Here is a 16188-nt window from a genome sequence, read left to right as displayed (position 1 = left end):
AATAACCCTACATGTCACGTAGTTTATTTTGCTTCAGGTTTATCATACCAGGTTTATCATACCCATTCTGGCAGGGGTAGGTTATCTTTGGCTTCAGCTGAAATCAGCTTGGTTTTAAGGGTTTCTCAGCTAGCCTAAGCAAGGCTTCCCTCCAGCTGAGGGTTCAAAGTGCTGCCTGTTTGTTTGGCTGTGGTTGGTGAGGTCTGGGAGCTCAGGGCACAAGAACTGCAGTGAGAAGCTGCTCAAAGAAAGGTCAGATCTTGAGCCAGGCTTGTGATACCCTCACAGTGAGAGAGCCAGAGCAAAAGGCAAACCAAGTAGCACTGTTCATGGTCAGTGGAATTGGGTGCTTTTTTTAGCAGTGCCAGTCCTTCAGCTGGCACACAGGGGAGCTGGACTCCTCTCATTGCCCAGCTCAGGTTGTTGCCTCTCTGTGGTGTCCTCAGTTCAGCTGCCACTTTGGCTGGAGTTTGCGTCGTGGCACTGATAACATGGAAAAATTGAATTTGCTTTTGACTGTCTGCAAGTAGGATTTTGAATGTCTTAATGCTACAAGTTAATTTAAAATATAGGGGGCATCTGAAATCCAGAAAAATGGAATGTGACCAAGCTGATGTTGGTGCTGAATGTGCTGTCACTGGCAGCCAGGAAAGCATCTGGTGAGGTTTTGCCAGCTCAGTCTCCAGTTTCCAGGCACACCGCGAGCTTGGACTGTGTGGGTAGTCCTTCCGAGCACAACACAATGCACACAGCCCTGGGTTTGTTCAGGGTTGTATGAGATGCTAAAGTGACATTTTCCATTAACATGGCTTTCTAAGGGCATTATCCTCACTGATTCAGACTAAGATATACTTTTACTAAATGTTTGGGGTGGAACTAGCAGACATGGGAAACAAGATGTTCTGTACATCCTGTAATGTTTACTTAGTCTTGCTTGCTTAGCTGATGTAAAACCCCTCCCAGCTGAGCTTTGACACAATAAATGCATCCATGGAGTTTTACTAGAAATGCACTCTGCTGTTCCATGAAAATTTTAAATCCAGTTATGTCAACTGTGTGTGAATACAAGTTTTAAAGTCCTGGTCTGCTGGGAGCCGTTTGGAGCTCAGAGTGCTGTGGTGCATTGGAGTGTGCCATCAGTAACAAGTCAGGATTAAAGATGAAATCTGCGGAGAAACCACAGCCAATGCCTTAGGAACACTTCCCAGCCAGCCAGGTGCTTTCAGGGCTGTCTCCGATCTTAAATCAAACATCCCAGCATCCATGCAGTCCTTGTACGTCAGAGCTCAAGATGTATCCTTGCAGGATGGGGCCCTGTGCCTCTGCCAGGAGCCTGTATTGTAGTGTGTGAGAGAGGGCCTGAAGTATTCTAATTGTCTGCTGTGAAATTGCAGTTTTGTTCCCTGGAGTAGAAAAGTGAGTTTAAATCATTAACGCCACAGGTCTCAGTGATGATTACAGAAATGTTTGCAAGTGACTTAATCAGTATAGTTTGTCTGAGTGGCCCATTTTAATATTATTGCACTGATTAAGTTTTCTTAGCTAATATGTGTTTCATTTCCAATTCAATTAAATGAGAATCTCCTTCCATTGCATGATATTACAGTAGTGCCCTAGTGGGGCAGGAGCACACTTGATATTTTCAATTGATACAGATTTCTTCATTATACAGTCTCATGGTGTTCAGTGGAATCAATGAGAGTTGAAATTAAAACTGTAGAAGTTGCAGCTGTAAATACACTGTCCGTTCCTCTATCCCTCTTTTGACAGCAGGCTGAGAATTATATTAGTATCAGTTCATTAATTACGTTGCAAAGATGTTTTCAATAGATGCTTGCTTTTGACAAAATTTTAGAAAGATTGGGAAAGATTTTCCTTGGATTTCTGTATGTGCATAGTTATGATAAGCAAAATATAAGTTGCACTAATGTGCCTTTTTTATGTGCTCTATATCCTTCGTCTAGTTTTTAAAAGCACTTCTGTGTAACCTATCGTGGGATGTATTAACTGGCGTACAGGAGATTATCTGCAAATGGCTTGTGAAGGAATTACGTTCTTTTGTGTGAGCCAAACCTCCTCCTTTTATGTAATATTGAAGAGAATTGATTGAGCTCTGATATAGTTACAAATGATTTTATAAATACCTCTCTGGAGTTAATTTCCCATTGTGGGAGATGCAGAGCTCTTAAGGCTGATCGTATGATCTTTTTCCTGAGAGCTCCAAGGTTTCTCCAGCACCGAGGCGGGGATGTTCAGTAGTAGCTACTCTCAGATACAAAGGAGTTGGGAGGGGTGTTCAGGCAGCAATTTCGAATTTTCAAAGAGTGCTCAGGATATAGGATAAATCACAGCTTCTAAATACACACTGATGGGTTCATAAAGGAGGCAAGTGTGCGTGCCAAGCTGGGACCGGAGCCCTCCGCACCCGCTTCCTCCTGGCTCCGATCAGCCACAGAACTTGCAAATGAAGCACACCGGGTTCAGTGATCTCCTGCTTCCCGTGGAGATCAGCTGGTGGCTGGCAGGATGAGTGTCCACAGCCCCGGGGGACCTTGGGCAGGTTCCCTGTGGCAGCCCATATCTCATTTCTCTGCTTTTGTGCAGGTCCATGCAGCCACGTGTCAGCTTGTGCCCTCTGCTTGCACACGCAGAGCCTATCTGAAATATTGGTTTTATTAGATTATTAAAGGCATTTTCATCTGCTCAGAGAGTATGTGGCTTTGCACATTTAAGACATAGGTAAAATATATATGGATATAAGGATAAAGCTTTTTTATTGCTAAATATATGCTTTTTATAAACAAGAAGTTGGATTTTTTTTAGAATATAATAAATATTTTAGCATAGTTATTCTGGCTCCATAAGTGCAATGAAAATGTTAGCCTTGGCATATCAATTGCGCTTTACAGATGACTGTAATTTCCTGAATGTCAAAACTCCAAATTTCTCTACTAAGCAAACTTTTCAGTGGCAAAATAGATTGCCTCCATAATATATCACTGTGTGCAAGAAAAAATGAAATCTTTATGTACTGTATTATGAATCAATGAGGCATTAAGATTCTTGGAAGGGTGAGTGGACTCTGGAAAATGAAAAACTGCCACTATTCCATCTCTGTAAACCGCTGCTTATGGAGTGTAGGCTTTGCAAACCTCGATCTTTGCCACCGCAGAAATATCAGTTACACGTTGAAACTAATTCCTGCAGCGGCATTTAGATGGGGTAAATACTGTTGTAAAGATCTGATTTATAGCAGCATCCTGTGGTTATTCACCAGCTCTGTTGCAGTGGCCTCCTTTTTGCTTCGGGATATCTGCCATGCTTTCTAATGAATCCTTAAGAGCTCTGTGATCAGGGCCATGCTGTACAACGGCTGGAAGATGTGTGTGAGGCACCTCCAGGAGCTCCAGGGGACAGAGACAGCTCCTCACACTGGGTGTGGGAAGTTGCTCCTGGCACTCCGTGGGCGTCAGAGCTCAGTGTTTTCAAAAGACATCGCTCAGACCTTGAGTTTTCTTAGTATGTATTAAGAGCAAAATTCAGCTCCTCCTCCTCTTTATTAAAGGATAATCTCCCTAGACAAGAAAGGCACTTTCCAAAGCCAAAGCCTTGCATGCTGCTGAGACCTCACAAATCCAGCATCACCTGTACTGGACCTTGTCATCAAGCATGATGGAAGCATGGCACACACTGATCCTCTTGCCCCTTCCCTCTCCTTTCCTTGGGTTTTGCCTCCTGTGTCCAGTCAGGGGGCTCAGCACCACTGCTGCCCTTCGTCCTGATGCCTCTGTCATATAACTGCGCTCATGAGGTGGGAAGCTTTACTGCTCTAGACAGGCTGTGATGGAAGCTGGGTGTTTCCAAAGGGCAGTTCAGTCCTTTATCCAGGTGGGTGGAATGAGTCTGGGCCCTTCTGCTCTGCACTGCCACCCTTTGCCATGCCACACTCCAGTGTGGAGGCAGAGGACTAGCACCAGCAGCTGAGTCACTCTTCTGGTTGCTGAGTCTGGAAACAGAAACTTGCTTCTTTTTTTATGCACTGCTGGGAAAAAAAAAAAAAAAAGAAAAAAGAAAAAAAAAAACCTAAGAGGAAACTATTCTTGCTGAATTGGTCGTGAGCAGGGGTATCCTGCAGAGATCTTAATAATACAGGCAATTATGAAATTAATACTGCTCTGGCAGATCTGCAGGGCTACTCTCCCCTCCGCAGGCAGCACTGTGGACAATTATTTTGTGCGTGAGGGTAGCTGGGAGCATGTGTGTGTGTGTGTGAGGCTGCATATTTTTTGCTTATTTAGTCTTATTTTCATCTTCTTTGTTTGCAAATGCCATGCCTGCACATATATGCATGTGTACCTTGACCTGCTAAATCACTGCCTTCCTCTGTGCCTGAAATGTTTTTTTTCTGCAGATCTTTCCTATTTGGTAATTTCACGGGCAGTGATGGGCTGGTGTAATTGCTGTTCTTGAAAAATCCAGCTCCTTTTTATGGGTTCCTCTGGCACTTCTCTCCTGCTGCCGTTGCTGTGGGTAGGCTGCTGGCTTCCTACCCCCACCATTAGTGTTTCTAGACAAAACATCTCTGTGATTCATTGGGTGCTGATAGAAGTGAAAACATAATGATTACTTAGAGGAAATGTAAATTTGCATTTGCTAACGGCTTTAATTCGCAGTCCTGAAATACTTATCTCCTTTCCTACCAGGCCCTTTTTCAGAGCTAATGCATTATTTGCTTCTGCCACCTTGAGACCCAGAGTAAAGGAATATAGTCCAGGTAGTCTTGCAGGCTGCTGCAGAGGAAAGGGGTGTTTGTTCCTCAATCTCTCCCTCCCCATAATCTTTATCCATCACTTCTGTAATGAAGAAGGGATTTGGTCATCTTGATTTTACTGTACTTTGAATTTTGGATGTGGTGGACCTGGAAGTTTAGTTTCATTTAAATGACTGAATAAAGAGAGGTCTCATAGGAACAAGTAGTAACCTGCCCAGGGTCCAGCTGGGCAGGAGCTGCACCAAGGTCTTTGGGGAGAGGAGAGAAGGGGAGCAGTCCTGTTCCAGTACCCCTGCTCCATGGTCACCTCTTTGCAAGAGCTGTGACAGTGGCAGGGGGGTCCTGGCATGGGCAGCCAGGCTGCCTATCCAGATCCAGGACATGGAGGTAACCATGAAATGCTGGGCATAAGATCTTTTCCCTGCAGCTCACGGGGAACTCAACAGGCTCCCTTGCTCCTCTCCCACTTTGAGAAGGGGTTTGTTGCCACTGTCTGTGAGGCTAGGAGGCCTTGGAGCAGAGCAGCAGTGTGGGAAGCCCATGGGCAATGAATGCATCTCCACTGCTGCCATTGCCATCCACATCACTTCTGGGAAGCATCTGGAACCAATCTGGAGTGGATGCAAACATTTGATTCCCAGCGCTGCCTCAGTAAGCTTGCCAAATATTCTGGCCTCATCTCTGTGAGTTATGCTGCAGGAGCAGCTCTTGGCAGGGTAGAGGCATTCTCATTTTGGGGGGAGGTTCCAAGCAGAGATGGTTGAGGCAGGAGAGGCTCTCACCAGGATGCTCACTCCTGTGCTTCTGATTGTGTCCCTAGGTGACAGAGGTTGTTAAGAATCGGGATGAGTCACACTATTAAATGAACGCTTTGCTCTCTCTGAGTGATCTCCAAACAGATGCCTGACTCCAACAAATTAGGCAGCAGCGGTATTTCTTTTGGAGGAACAATTTGTGGTATTAACAAATCAAATTCTCAGTGGGCCACTCTTGATGGGAATTAACCTCAACTTCTGGGAGCAAAGCACTTGGCGCCAGGCTTGGCATAATTGAGTTTGACTTCTCAGAGAGATGTTGTGGCCATGATTGATTGGCTGGGAGACCCTCTGCCAGAGATTAAAATCCATCTGCAGCTTTGGAGCCTGTGGGGAGGGTTTCTCAGGAACAGAGCAGAGCAGGGAATGTGAGACTCGCACCATTCCTGTTCCTGACCTTCCATCATTGTCTGTTACTTTGCTGTCAGATAATCCTGAGCAGGGACATTTTCAGAGTGGTGTGGGGTGAGGGACAAGTGCAGGAGGCTGCCTGTGACACAATTTCACTTTGTTGGTGGGAGTAGTGGAGGAGAAGGAGATGGAATCTCAGATATGGGCATGAGGCCACAGCACAGGAGCATCTTCCTGTGGTCAGATGAGCTGAAACAAGTTGCCATCTCAAAAAAACCCCAAATATCTCAGCTTTTAAAAGAATGAGTATGTAGCTACTCTTTTATAAGCGAGCTGTCTAGATTTTTATTCAGCAGCATGAGCAGTTTGTGCAGAGGGGGGAAGGACATGGATGTCCTTGTGCTACTTGCTGGCTCTGGTGATTGTGCATTGTTTCTGGTGCTGAAGTGCCAACCCTATGATTATTTTTCTTTTTTCAGTAGTGCCATCCTTAATCCTTTTGCATCATATGCAGAATCTCTGCTGCAGGGTTTTAGTTTGGTTTATTTGCATTTCTGCTGGATGTGGCACAAATCTGTTCTATCCCTTTTCCCCTGCACCTTCAGAGTGAACTCTTCTTTCAAAATATCCATCTTCACCCGGAGCAGAACTTGGTTTCACACTGCCCTGTATATGTACCACAAAGTCCATGATCTGGAAAAAAAAAACCCACACAGATTTGGAAACATAACAAATTTCCTTGCCTCCCTCATCTCCAGTCAAAGAGATGGAGACACTTGTATAAAATTGCCTCCCATTCACTGCACAAGCCCTGTCTGTGACTCCAACCATCCTAGCCAGGTTTGCCATCTGGCTGAGCTTGACCTAGATACAAATGGGTGTGTTTGAGCCAGCTTAAAGCATAGCCATACTTTGCCATGGTGAATGGGACTGCCCCAGTACTCTCCTTGGAAATCATAGCTCTACTTCCTCAGCCATGTGCTGAAGCTGTGTTTTACTGGGTTAGTTTGCCTCTGGGAACAGCCTGTGGGGGAGATGGGGATGTTTCTGGGGCTGCAGTGCTCCCTGTGCAAAGGTTGTAGGTTTCTCACGCTCGGTAACCTACAAAGCCCTTCTTGCTACAGCCTCATTTCTCAGCAGAAATGGGAAAAGGTCACTCAGTCCCTCACCTACTAATCCACAAATGGATGTTATGGTGAGTGGATGTTCAGGTTTCAGCTCCAGTCCTTACCTCATAGCTCCATCAAGCCGGGCTCAGGTTTCCAGGCTGAAGACGTGGCAGCTGCCAGCCTCTGACCTCCAACCTCCCTCCACCTTAACAGGCAATTAAACAGTAGGGCAGTGGGGTTGGGATGAGATGTGCTCTGACTTTGGGGGATTCTGACCCATTTTGATTCATCATTAGAGTCACCCCCTCCTCACCTCTTTAGTTCTGCTCACAATGAGCCCCCTGAGCACCATGGTGTGGGTACCTGGATATCCCTTCCCTGGCAGCCTGTCCAGACTCTCAAGTTTCTGGCTCTACTCAGTGTTGTCATCCCCTGGGGTTTCATAGTTCCTTGCTTGGACTTCAACTTTTTTTTCTTTTTTTCTTTTTTTTTGTTTGCAACTAGAAGTTTGATGCAAGGATTCTTTAAAAAACTGATTGAAAAAAGGAAATCTCATTCTGCCCCTGTGTTTGGCAGAGGTGGGGAAAGGGCTGGCAGGAATGGACTGTGTGACCACAGGATTGTCATTCAAAGCAAGCAGATGCAGCACAGGGAGCAATCACCATTGTGGGACTGTTCAGTCCCCGCATTCCTCAAGGAAAATCAGTGCTCAGGTAGATACCAGGAGCAAGTCACTGTCACATCATCCCACATTCCTGATGCCTCCAGAGTCAACCTACTTTGTCAGTTGCCCTCAAGCTCCCTTTCTCTGCTTCATGGCCACCCAACTTCATCAGAAAAGCCATGTTTTTGGTGAGTGCAGCTCTAAGCTGGAGGGATGATTCACAGTAGTTGGAGCTCTACCTGTAAACATGTAGTTTCAGTCTCTGAAGCACATGCTTTAAGGAAGGGGCAGGAGCTCAACACCCCCCTGGTAAGACAGTAGAAAGAACAAGCTGTTATGTACAGAGCTAAAAATAATTGCAAAGCTTTAAGTCTTCCTTGGTTGCAGCACAGTGATGCTCAAAGTGCTGATGGCCGAGGTCATCTCTGGCACAGCTCTGACTTGAGGATGCATTAAAGCTTTTGTGACTTTCTGAAGCTCAGTTCAGATGAACACAGAGCAGCCCAGCTGCTTTCCTGGAGCTCCCACAATTCCTGATTTGGAGGAGAGGCTTGGGGCAAAAGCTGATGTTCCCAAAAAGGGTCAGTGCCTCTTTAGGTAGAGTTTTAATAGACAGCCTTAAGAAGGAGAGAAATGCTTAAAATTGCTGAATTTGGTCCAGCAACTGATAAAGCATCTCTCTCTAGGACATCTCTTCTCATTTCTTGAAAGCAGGATTCATCTGGGAAATAACAAGGTGGAATAAGTAACAGCTGTGAGCCTGTTTCAGTGAGCTGTGCTCAGGCCAGGGAGGATATGGGCCCTGCCTGGGGCATCCTGTGGGTATCCCTGCCTGGCATCCTGAGCTCAGGGTGCTGGGGAAGCCCAGACACCTCCATGCTCACTGCAGAGTCCAGTGAGTATCTTTTCTCAGCCTTATCCCCCCCAGTCTCCCTCGACTGCAGCATTCCCTGGCAGGCACAGATGGAGATACCTGACCAGATGAGGCAACCCAGGCTGATGGTGATCTGTTACAGCACAGCTTCTTCCACCAACACACAAGTTTTTATTCATTCTTTTGTTTTTACAACAGCAGCCAAGGGAGACGCTTTGTCACCGCCTGTGACCAAAGAGCACAAAGGGAGAGTGGCTGAAGAGTTTGAACTATAATAAAACGCTCACTTGTATCGATCTTGGCTCAGGATTTGTTTTCCTTCTCGCATTAACTCCCCATCGATTCCTGCGATGACCTTAGAGCATACAGTCTGGTTGGCCTTCTCCTTCAGCTGGTAGCACCCCTGTGCCTGCACCCTTCTCCCCTGAGCTGAACTGCCCGTGAACCAGCTCATACAAGGGGCTCTGGGGTAAGCAGGGCTTTGCTTTTTCCTCCTTGCTCCAGAGGTTTGTTGCTGTGTTTTAGTTGCTATAGTTAATGTAGAGGTTAGTGCTATATGGTTGGGTCGTTATTTTAGTGCAGTGCTGCAGTAAACTAGATCCAAGGCTCAGGAGTCCTGGCAGAAGGTAAAGAAGGGGCTTGGGTTTGTCCCAGGGATGCTCCGTTACCCTGCGTTGGGGATCCTGACACAGCTGTGCTGCTGCTGCTGCATCAAAGGAGCCAGAGGCATAAGCATAATCAGAGACAGCTCCTGCTCATTGGAGCGGCTGGCTGAGGTGGTGCTCATGGAAAACCTTTCCTCTTTGCTGGGTTGGGTTCTCCAGTGCTACCAGAGACCAGAGATAAGACAGGGCAAAACTCTTCTCATCTCTGCAAGGGACAGTGGGGGGTTAGTAGCTGCCCCTCACTCATGAAATTGAGCTTTATTCTTGCTCCCTCTTACCTCCACCTCTCACAGTGAAATCATTGAATGGCACTTCTGTGGAAAAGGATCTTCCTTGGGATCGTGGCAGGGATTTTGGCTCACTTTGGCTGTGTGAATCAGTGGCCAAATCCCTCTGAGCAGGCGGGTGGCAGCAGCACCACCCCAGCGGAGCATGGGGATGGGGTGGTGCTGATTGTGGTGTCACGGCTGCAAGCATTGAGTGCTGTTGTTTCCAGCCACTAACGCTGTACTGGGCTCATTGCCTTTATTTGGCTTTGCACCTTTATTGTACTTTCTCCTTATTTAATTATTTATGAGTGTGGATGCTCTAAATAGGAAAAGGAATGGTGACTCTCCAGGTCTTTTTTCCCTGTGCAGCTGGATCCTTTTTGTGCTTGTGATTCACTTTTTAGTCCATTCAAAGACAATTTTCTGTAAAACATTGACATCTAGTGGTTTTTCTGCCAAAGGAAACGACAGGGAACAAAAGTTTGACTTCAAGGTGGCCAGTCACAATGTTACTTAAGAAAGCAAGTTAATGTCCTTCTCCTCTTTACAGAGCACCAAGGACATGGCAATCACACCCCAGGGGTTCAGAGCTCCTGGGCACACACTCCTTGGTGTCCTCCTCCTGGAGCAGTGGCCTTCCATAGCAGGACAGTTTGCATATTGAGCTTCTTTAATTCCATTTGCTTAAGCAGATGGCTGGTATCCTGGTGCTGTTCCTTCAGCATCATCCAGGTGAGGCCGTGCTCATGTTAGTGGAGGTTCTAGGGGCTGTGTCCATCTTCAGGCTGTGATGGTGGATGGCATGGTGTTTGATGGTGGATATTAATGTGCAACCCAGAGTGAACTCCGGGCAAGTTCTGTGGTTGAACTTGCAGCTTTCCCAGCTGGTGGCCTGATGGGTTCCCTGCAGCAGCGTGTACCCCACATGTGCTACTGTCCTGTTGCTTCAAACCAAAGTCAGCAGCTCTCTTGAAAATGCTTTCTCTTACAAAATGCTGTAATGCATCCTTTAATTTCTTGTTAGTCACTTATCTCTCCTCTCTCATCACTTCACTCCTGTATCAGATGAAGGCAGGAGAATAAAGCAGGATCTACATGGGCTTTGCCAAGGTCCTTGTTAGGGTGCAAGTGGTCTGGGGCTTTTGGGCATACTCCGTTTATCTGGCCTGTGAAAGGAGAGGTCCTGTAGGAAATGCCTTCCTCAGAGGTGTTGTGCTGCTCTGGGGCTCATGCAACTGAGACCCACAACTGCTCATCAGGGAACATAGCGCTGGCAGCTCTTTGCTGTCTGTGGAAACCTGTCAGTTCAGCTCTATTGTACAAGGAAATTAAGAGAGCCAGAGCTACCTGTGTCCTGCTTCGGTGGTGGCTTACATCCTTGGAGATACTTGAAGTATTCTCCCAAGGTCTGGGGCGACCGTTTGTTGGAGCACCAGCAGGAGCCTGTTGCCACATGTACAGCCCAACACAGAGGGGAGTCTTGGGTTCCCTTGGGCTCTGTAGAGACAACACCTGTTAAACAGAGACAGCTCAGTGTGTGTGCAGGTAGATACAGCCCTTTGCACTCCCCCGAGGGTTTGTTCAGCCGTCCTTTGCCCTGTGGAGGTGAACTCGCGACGCAGCCTGTGCAGCAGGGCAGCTGAAAGCCTCTTAAGTGCACCTCCCTGTTTGTATTGATTTTGAGCGTTAATGTGCTCTGTGCCGGGACTAAACGCTCTCTTTTCCTCTCCCCTTGGCAGGAATTTCTACTACATCACCATCCTGCGTGACCCCGTGTCCCGGTACCTGAGCGAATGGCGCCACGTCCAGCGGGGAGCCACATGGAAGGCGTCCCTGCATGTCTGCGATGGCCGGTCCCCGACTACCGAGGAGCTGCCCAGCTGCTACACGGGGGATGACTGGTCGGGCTGCTCCCTGCAGGAGTTCATGGATTGCCCCTACAACCTGGCCAACAACCGCCAGGTCCGCATGCTCTCCGACCTCAGCCTGGTGGGATGCTACAACCTGTCGGTCATGCCCGAGGAACAGAGAAATAAGGTCCTGCTGGACAGTGCCAAGGAGAACCTGAAGCGGATGGCATTCTTCGGCCTGACCGAGTTCCAGCGCAAGACTCAGTATCTCTTTGAGAAGACTTTCAACATGAACTTCATCTCGCCGTTCACGCAGTACAATAGCACAAGGGCCTCCAGTGTGGAGATAGACAAGCAGACTCAGCAGCGCATCGAGGCCCTCAATTTTTTAGACGTGGAATTGTACGATTATGCAAAAGACCTGTTTTTGCAGCGGTACCAGTACATGCGGCAGAAGGAGCACCAGGAGGCGCGGCGGAAACGCCAGGAGCAGCGGAAGATCCTGCGGGAGAAGCAGGCGCACCTGAGGGAGCAGGGGGAGAACAGCTCCAGCACTGACTACACGGGGAACGTGGAGCGGTGGCGGCGATAGGGAGGGGGGCCCCACCAGGCGTGGAAAAGCAGCAGAGCCCAACCCAACCTGCAAACCGGAGATGACGAGTGATGCTTCTCAAGGGTCTGAAGCAAAAAGAGGTCAAAATGTTGCCTTTGCAGTTGCCTTTGCAGTAAATGTTGTACTGTACGTGGAACACTTAATCTTAGCGTGTAATTAAATTGTCCTTTTTAGGTTTGGTGGATTATTTATGAAATACAGGAGCCATCTCGGCTCATCGGAAATGTTTGCTTGGACATTTATTTAAAAGAAGTGAAAGAAAAAAAAAAATCCTTAGATTAGTTATGAGTAGAAAATGGGGATGCTGGAACATGTTCATGATGCTCGGCTGAAATCTATCTGGGAAGCAAACTCATTTCCTGATAACGAGCATTTAGCATATTCTCACAATACAGTATATGAACAAAACCTTTTCCCTTTGGCTTTATCTCTTAATTTTGTTTCAATAGTGTGTTTTCAAGGGCACCAACTGCCTATGATATTTACCAAGTTAATGAGTGGACAATGAAGGGAACAATAAAGGTCTAGAAAAATTATCGACTAGTTTTATGTATAATATTGGCTTTTAAAATGAATAGAAGTAATTTCTCTAGTTATATAAATATTTAAAATTTTAAACTTTTTCTACCTACTGCTGTTTAGAGTTTTAAGCTTGATCTATCTCATATTAAAAAAAAATTTAAAAAAGACATACGTACTTTTCTGAACTCAATGCCAACGTTATAGACACTGTTTCCAGAATTTTTCAGGGCTGTATGATTTTAACCATTCTGGAAAAGTTACAGCACATTCTCATGTTTGTTTCATAAAGCCTTCTCCAAATTATAATCCTGTTACAGTGTCTCATTTTAAGTCTTTCTTACCCATTAGAATACATAATGCTGAATTTATCATTCCTTAATAATTGGTGGTATAAACTAGATGAAATTATGTTGCCGATATTTGTGTAGTGTCTTTAAAAAGTCATAGAACTCTCTAATCCCAGCAATATTATAAAGAGAATTGCTCAATGGAAGTAGATTTACACTTGAACTAGGATTTACTTCCAGTAAATCTTTGCTACACCAGATAAGAACAGGGCTTTTTTTTTTTTTTTCCTATGCTCTTGAGCCCTTCATAGCGATGACAGATGAGGACGGAAAATGACAGAACCCAGTTTTTCCATAGCCATAGTTACACAGCAGGAGAAGGATGTGTGGTGCATGGGGATCAGCAGCTTGCTCCTGAGCAGGCTTTGCTAGGGCTCGGGGTGCGGAGCTGGAGTGGGATCACCCGCAGCCCTCCAGCCTCCCCCAGACCCACAGCGAGAGCAAACGGGGCACGTGGTGCCAGGGGCTCCTATAAACCTCTATGCAAAAAAAAAAAAAAAAATAAACCTCTGCAAGGCTTGGGCCAGACATTCAGCAAGTTCAGAACATCTGTCCTGCAGTGCTCGCGGGCTTGGCACTGAGCAGAGACACCCGGGAGGGGCCCTCTGTGGCCCCAGGGACACGATGCTTACGAGGCTCACTTGCACTCTTGCCTTTCACCTGTAATACTCTACACACCATGAAGGCAGGGGGGCAGAAAATGAGGCAGAAGGCTTTAAAAACATCCTATGGCTCCACGCGTAAGTTACCTGGAAGTGATTTTACATCTGATGTTGTGTGGCAGCCTGGGGGCAGCAACCCTGCCAAGAGCAAGGGGAGAGCAAAGCAGCAGCAAACCAATACCCTGCATTAGCAGCTTCGAGAAGAGAATAACTTCATGTACAGCAATTTTTTTTTTTTTTTTTAATGATAACTGCAGTTGCCAATATGATGTCTCAGTTGTACTTTAATCTTCACGGGGATAATAATTGACTCTTGAAACTGAAAGGCACTGCTGTAAACAGGACTTAACTGTGGGCGAGCTGGAGGCCTGTTGCAGGAGGTGCATCTTGTTTTTATGCTGTGGTGTGCATGGTTTACAGACTAGTTGCATTTGCTTTGTGTATACTGTTTATTGTATATAGGGGATATACGAATATAAGGATACCATTTTGTCATAACCATATCAAATTCTACTGATTTCCACTGTAGACGCTGTCTTATTGTGTAGATTTCCAGGCCAATCCACTGACTTCGATTGTGTCATTTAACAATAGAACTGATAAATAAAATTTAACTAGAGACTTCTGATTTTCATGTGATTATTTCTTTCTCTGACAACGTGTTGAGAGCTGTGCAGTTGAGAATGGATGGTAATTCTGACGTGAGTGAAAGGGCAGTTGACAGCAAGTATGTGAATTTGAAGTCACAGCTTTTCTGAATTGTATTTAAACTACAGCTTTCAAGGGCAAAGCCACTTTGGGCTTTTGTGTGGTTCAGGAGTTACTGCAGAGGTTTCGGCTTCTTTTCTGAGCAGCCCTCAGAAAAACAAGCTGTGGTTTCTGGTGATTTTAAATGTGATTGTTAGTGGTCTGCAGCATTAATGAATTCTTTCTCTGTATGTGCATATATGTGTGTGTATGCATATGATTTTTTTTTTTATCCTTTATGAGATATCCACCCTCGGCTGTTGACTCTGGTGAATGCTGCCTAGCCACTGACTTCCAGTGCATCCCACTGCATCCCTTCTGGGGACACAAAAGAAAATTGACAGGGACACCTTCCGCTGTCCCAGGTTGTTCCAAGCCCTGTCCAACCTGGCCCAGGACACTTCCAGGCATCCACAGCTTCTCAGAGCAACCTGTGACAGGGCCTCACCACCCCCACAGAGAGGAGTTTCTTTCTAATATGTTATGTACATCTTCTCTCTTTCAGTTTAAAGCCATTTCTCCTTGTCCTATCACTCCATGTCCTTGACGCCCTTGTCAGGACTCCCTCTTCAGCTCTCTTGAAGTCCTTTTGGGCATTGGAAGGGGCTCTCAGGTGTCCCCAGAGCCTTCTCCAGGCTGGATACCTGCGGCTCTCTCAGCCTGTCTCCGGAGTGGAGGTTCTCTGACCACCTTATTAGCCAGAGATGCCACAAAGATACTTTTTGACAGTTTGGATGGAGGCTTTTTTTTTTTTTCTTGGTGGCTATAAAAGATCCACAAGTTTTCCAGGCTTGCAGGAGGAGCTGTTGACATGAAGGTCCCCACGGGAGACTTTGCCTTGATCTATTCCCGTGTAAGGACAGAGCTGCCCTTCCTCTGTGAGTGCCTGCAGGGGCATCTTACCTCTGTGAGGCTTTTTGGGCCCCGGGGAGCAGGGAGTGGAGGGGTCTGCCAGCAGATCTGCATTTGACTATCTTTATAGACGGGTCTGTGAGTGCACTGAGGGAGCTGCTAATGGGATAGAGGTCATGCGAGATGCCTCTCTGCAGCTTAAAAAGCACCCAGCAGTGAAGTCTGGCGTAAAACCAATTGGGGTTGCCTTCTGAGGGGACTAATTTGACACCTGAGAAAACTCTTACAGCAGGAGAGGAAGGATGGAGGAGTGGGGGGTGTGTTTGGACAGACAAACTTCAGAAGCTGAGGAGCTACAGCAGTGTAGCTCTCAAACCCTCTGGCGGGTTTTGAAATGCCTGGAGACACGTTAAGAAAACTCTTTGGAGCACCGAGATGCCTCTTAAGTTTCCAGGATGGAAAGGGGTGCCAGCACCGCCAGCACTGCTAGCATCCACCTGGGCCAGTCCAGTGTGGAGCCCAGGGTTGTTGTAGAAATGGATAGGTGTAGTGCTAAAGTTAAAGTCTTGGTTCCTTTTGCCCTCCAAAATATTGGACAGTTGATAACTGAGACCTGTGTGGCCTTGCCAAGGGCCATGTTTGGGTCTTAGAGTTTGGAACTAAAGCTTTCCTAAAGGGTACCTGGTATGTAAAGGCTGTTGGATGTGAACTGCTCAGCTGATTTCGGTCAATGACCTTTGCATCCTCTTTATATGACAAATGATCTATTTCAATGTGCTGTAATACGTTTGCTTCCAATGACGTGATTTTTGAGTAAAAATTAACTAATGGGCTTTTTTGTGTAGTTTTTAAAATTCACTCATTATCCAAAATATCAGAGCCATGGGTAACACCTGACAGATACCAGCGCAATTGCTGTTTCAGCTGTTTCTGCTCATAAAATCAGTGAGAAGAGGAGAAGAAAACCTGATACATCTCCTCTCTTAAATCTGAGCCAGAAATACCAGGTAATTGAGGAAACCTGCCAAGCTAATGCAAACCTTCAGCTGCAGCCCTGACCTGCCAGGTTTGCCCAGT

At 46.4% G+C, this 16188-nt stretch overlaps 1 protein-coding gene across 1 annotated transcript in view; it reads left to right on the top strand.

The window, feature by feature from the left end:
• HS6ST2 (heparan sulfate 6-O-sulfotransferase 2) overlaps positions 1–14129 on the top strand; it is a 128853-nt gene extending 114724 nt beyond the window's left edge. The window contains exon 2 of the mRNA XM_066182076.1: positions 11258–14129. Coding sequence (XP_066038173.1) covers positions 11258–11960 — 703 coding nt within the window. The 3' untranslated portion in view covers positions 11961–14129. The remainder of the gene's footprint in view (positions 1–11257) is intronic.
• Positions 14130–16188: the final 2059 nt, after the last annotated feature.

This window comes from Chamaea fasciata, unplaced genomic scaffold (assembly GCF_029207755.1).
Source record: "Chamaea fasciata isolate MVZ Bird 193981 ecotype frontalis unplaced genomic scaffold, bChaFas1.0.hap1 SCAF_4, whole genome shotgun sequence".
Classification (NCBI taxonomy): domain Eukaryota; kingdom Metazoa; phylum Chordata; class Aves; order Passeriformes; family Sylviidae; genus Chamaea; species Chamaea fasciata.
This window is presented reverse-complemented; position numbering and strand designations above follow the sequence as displayed.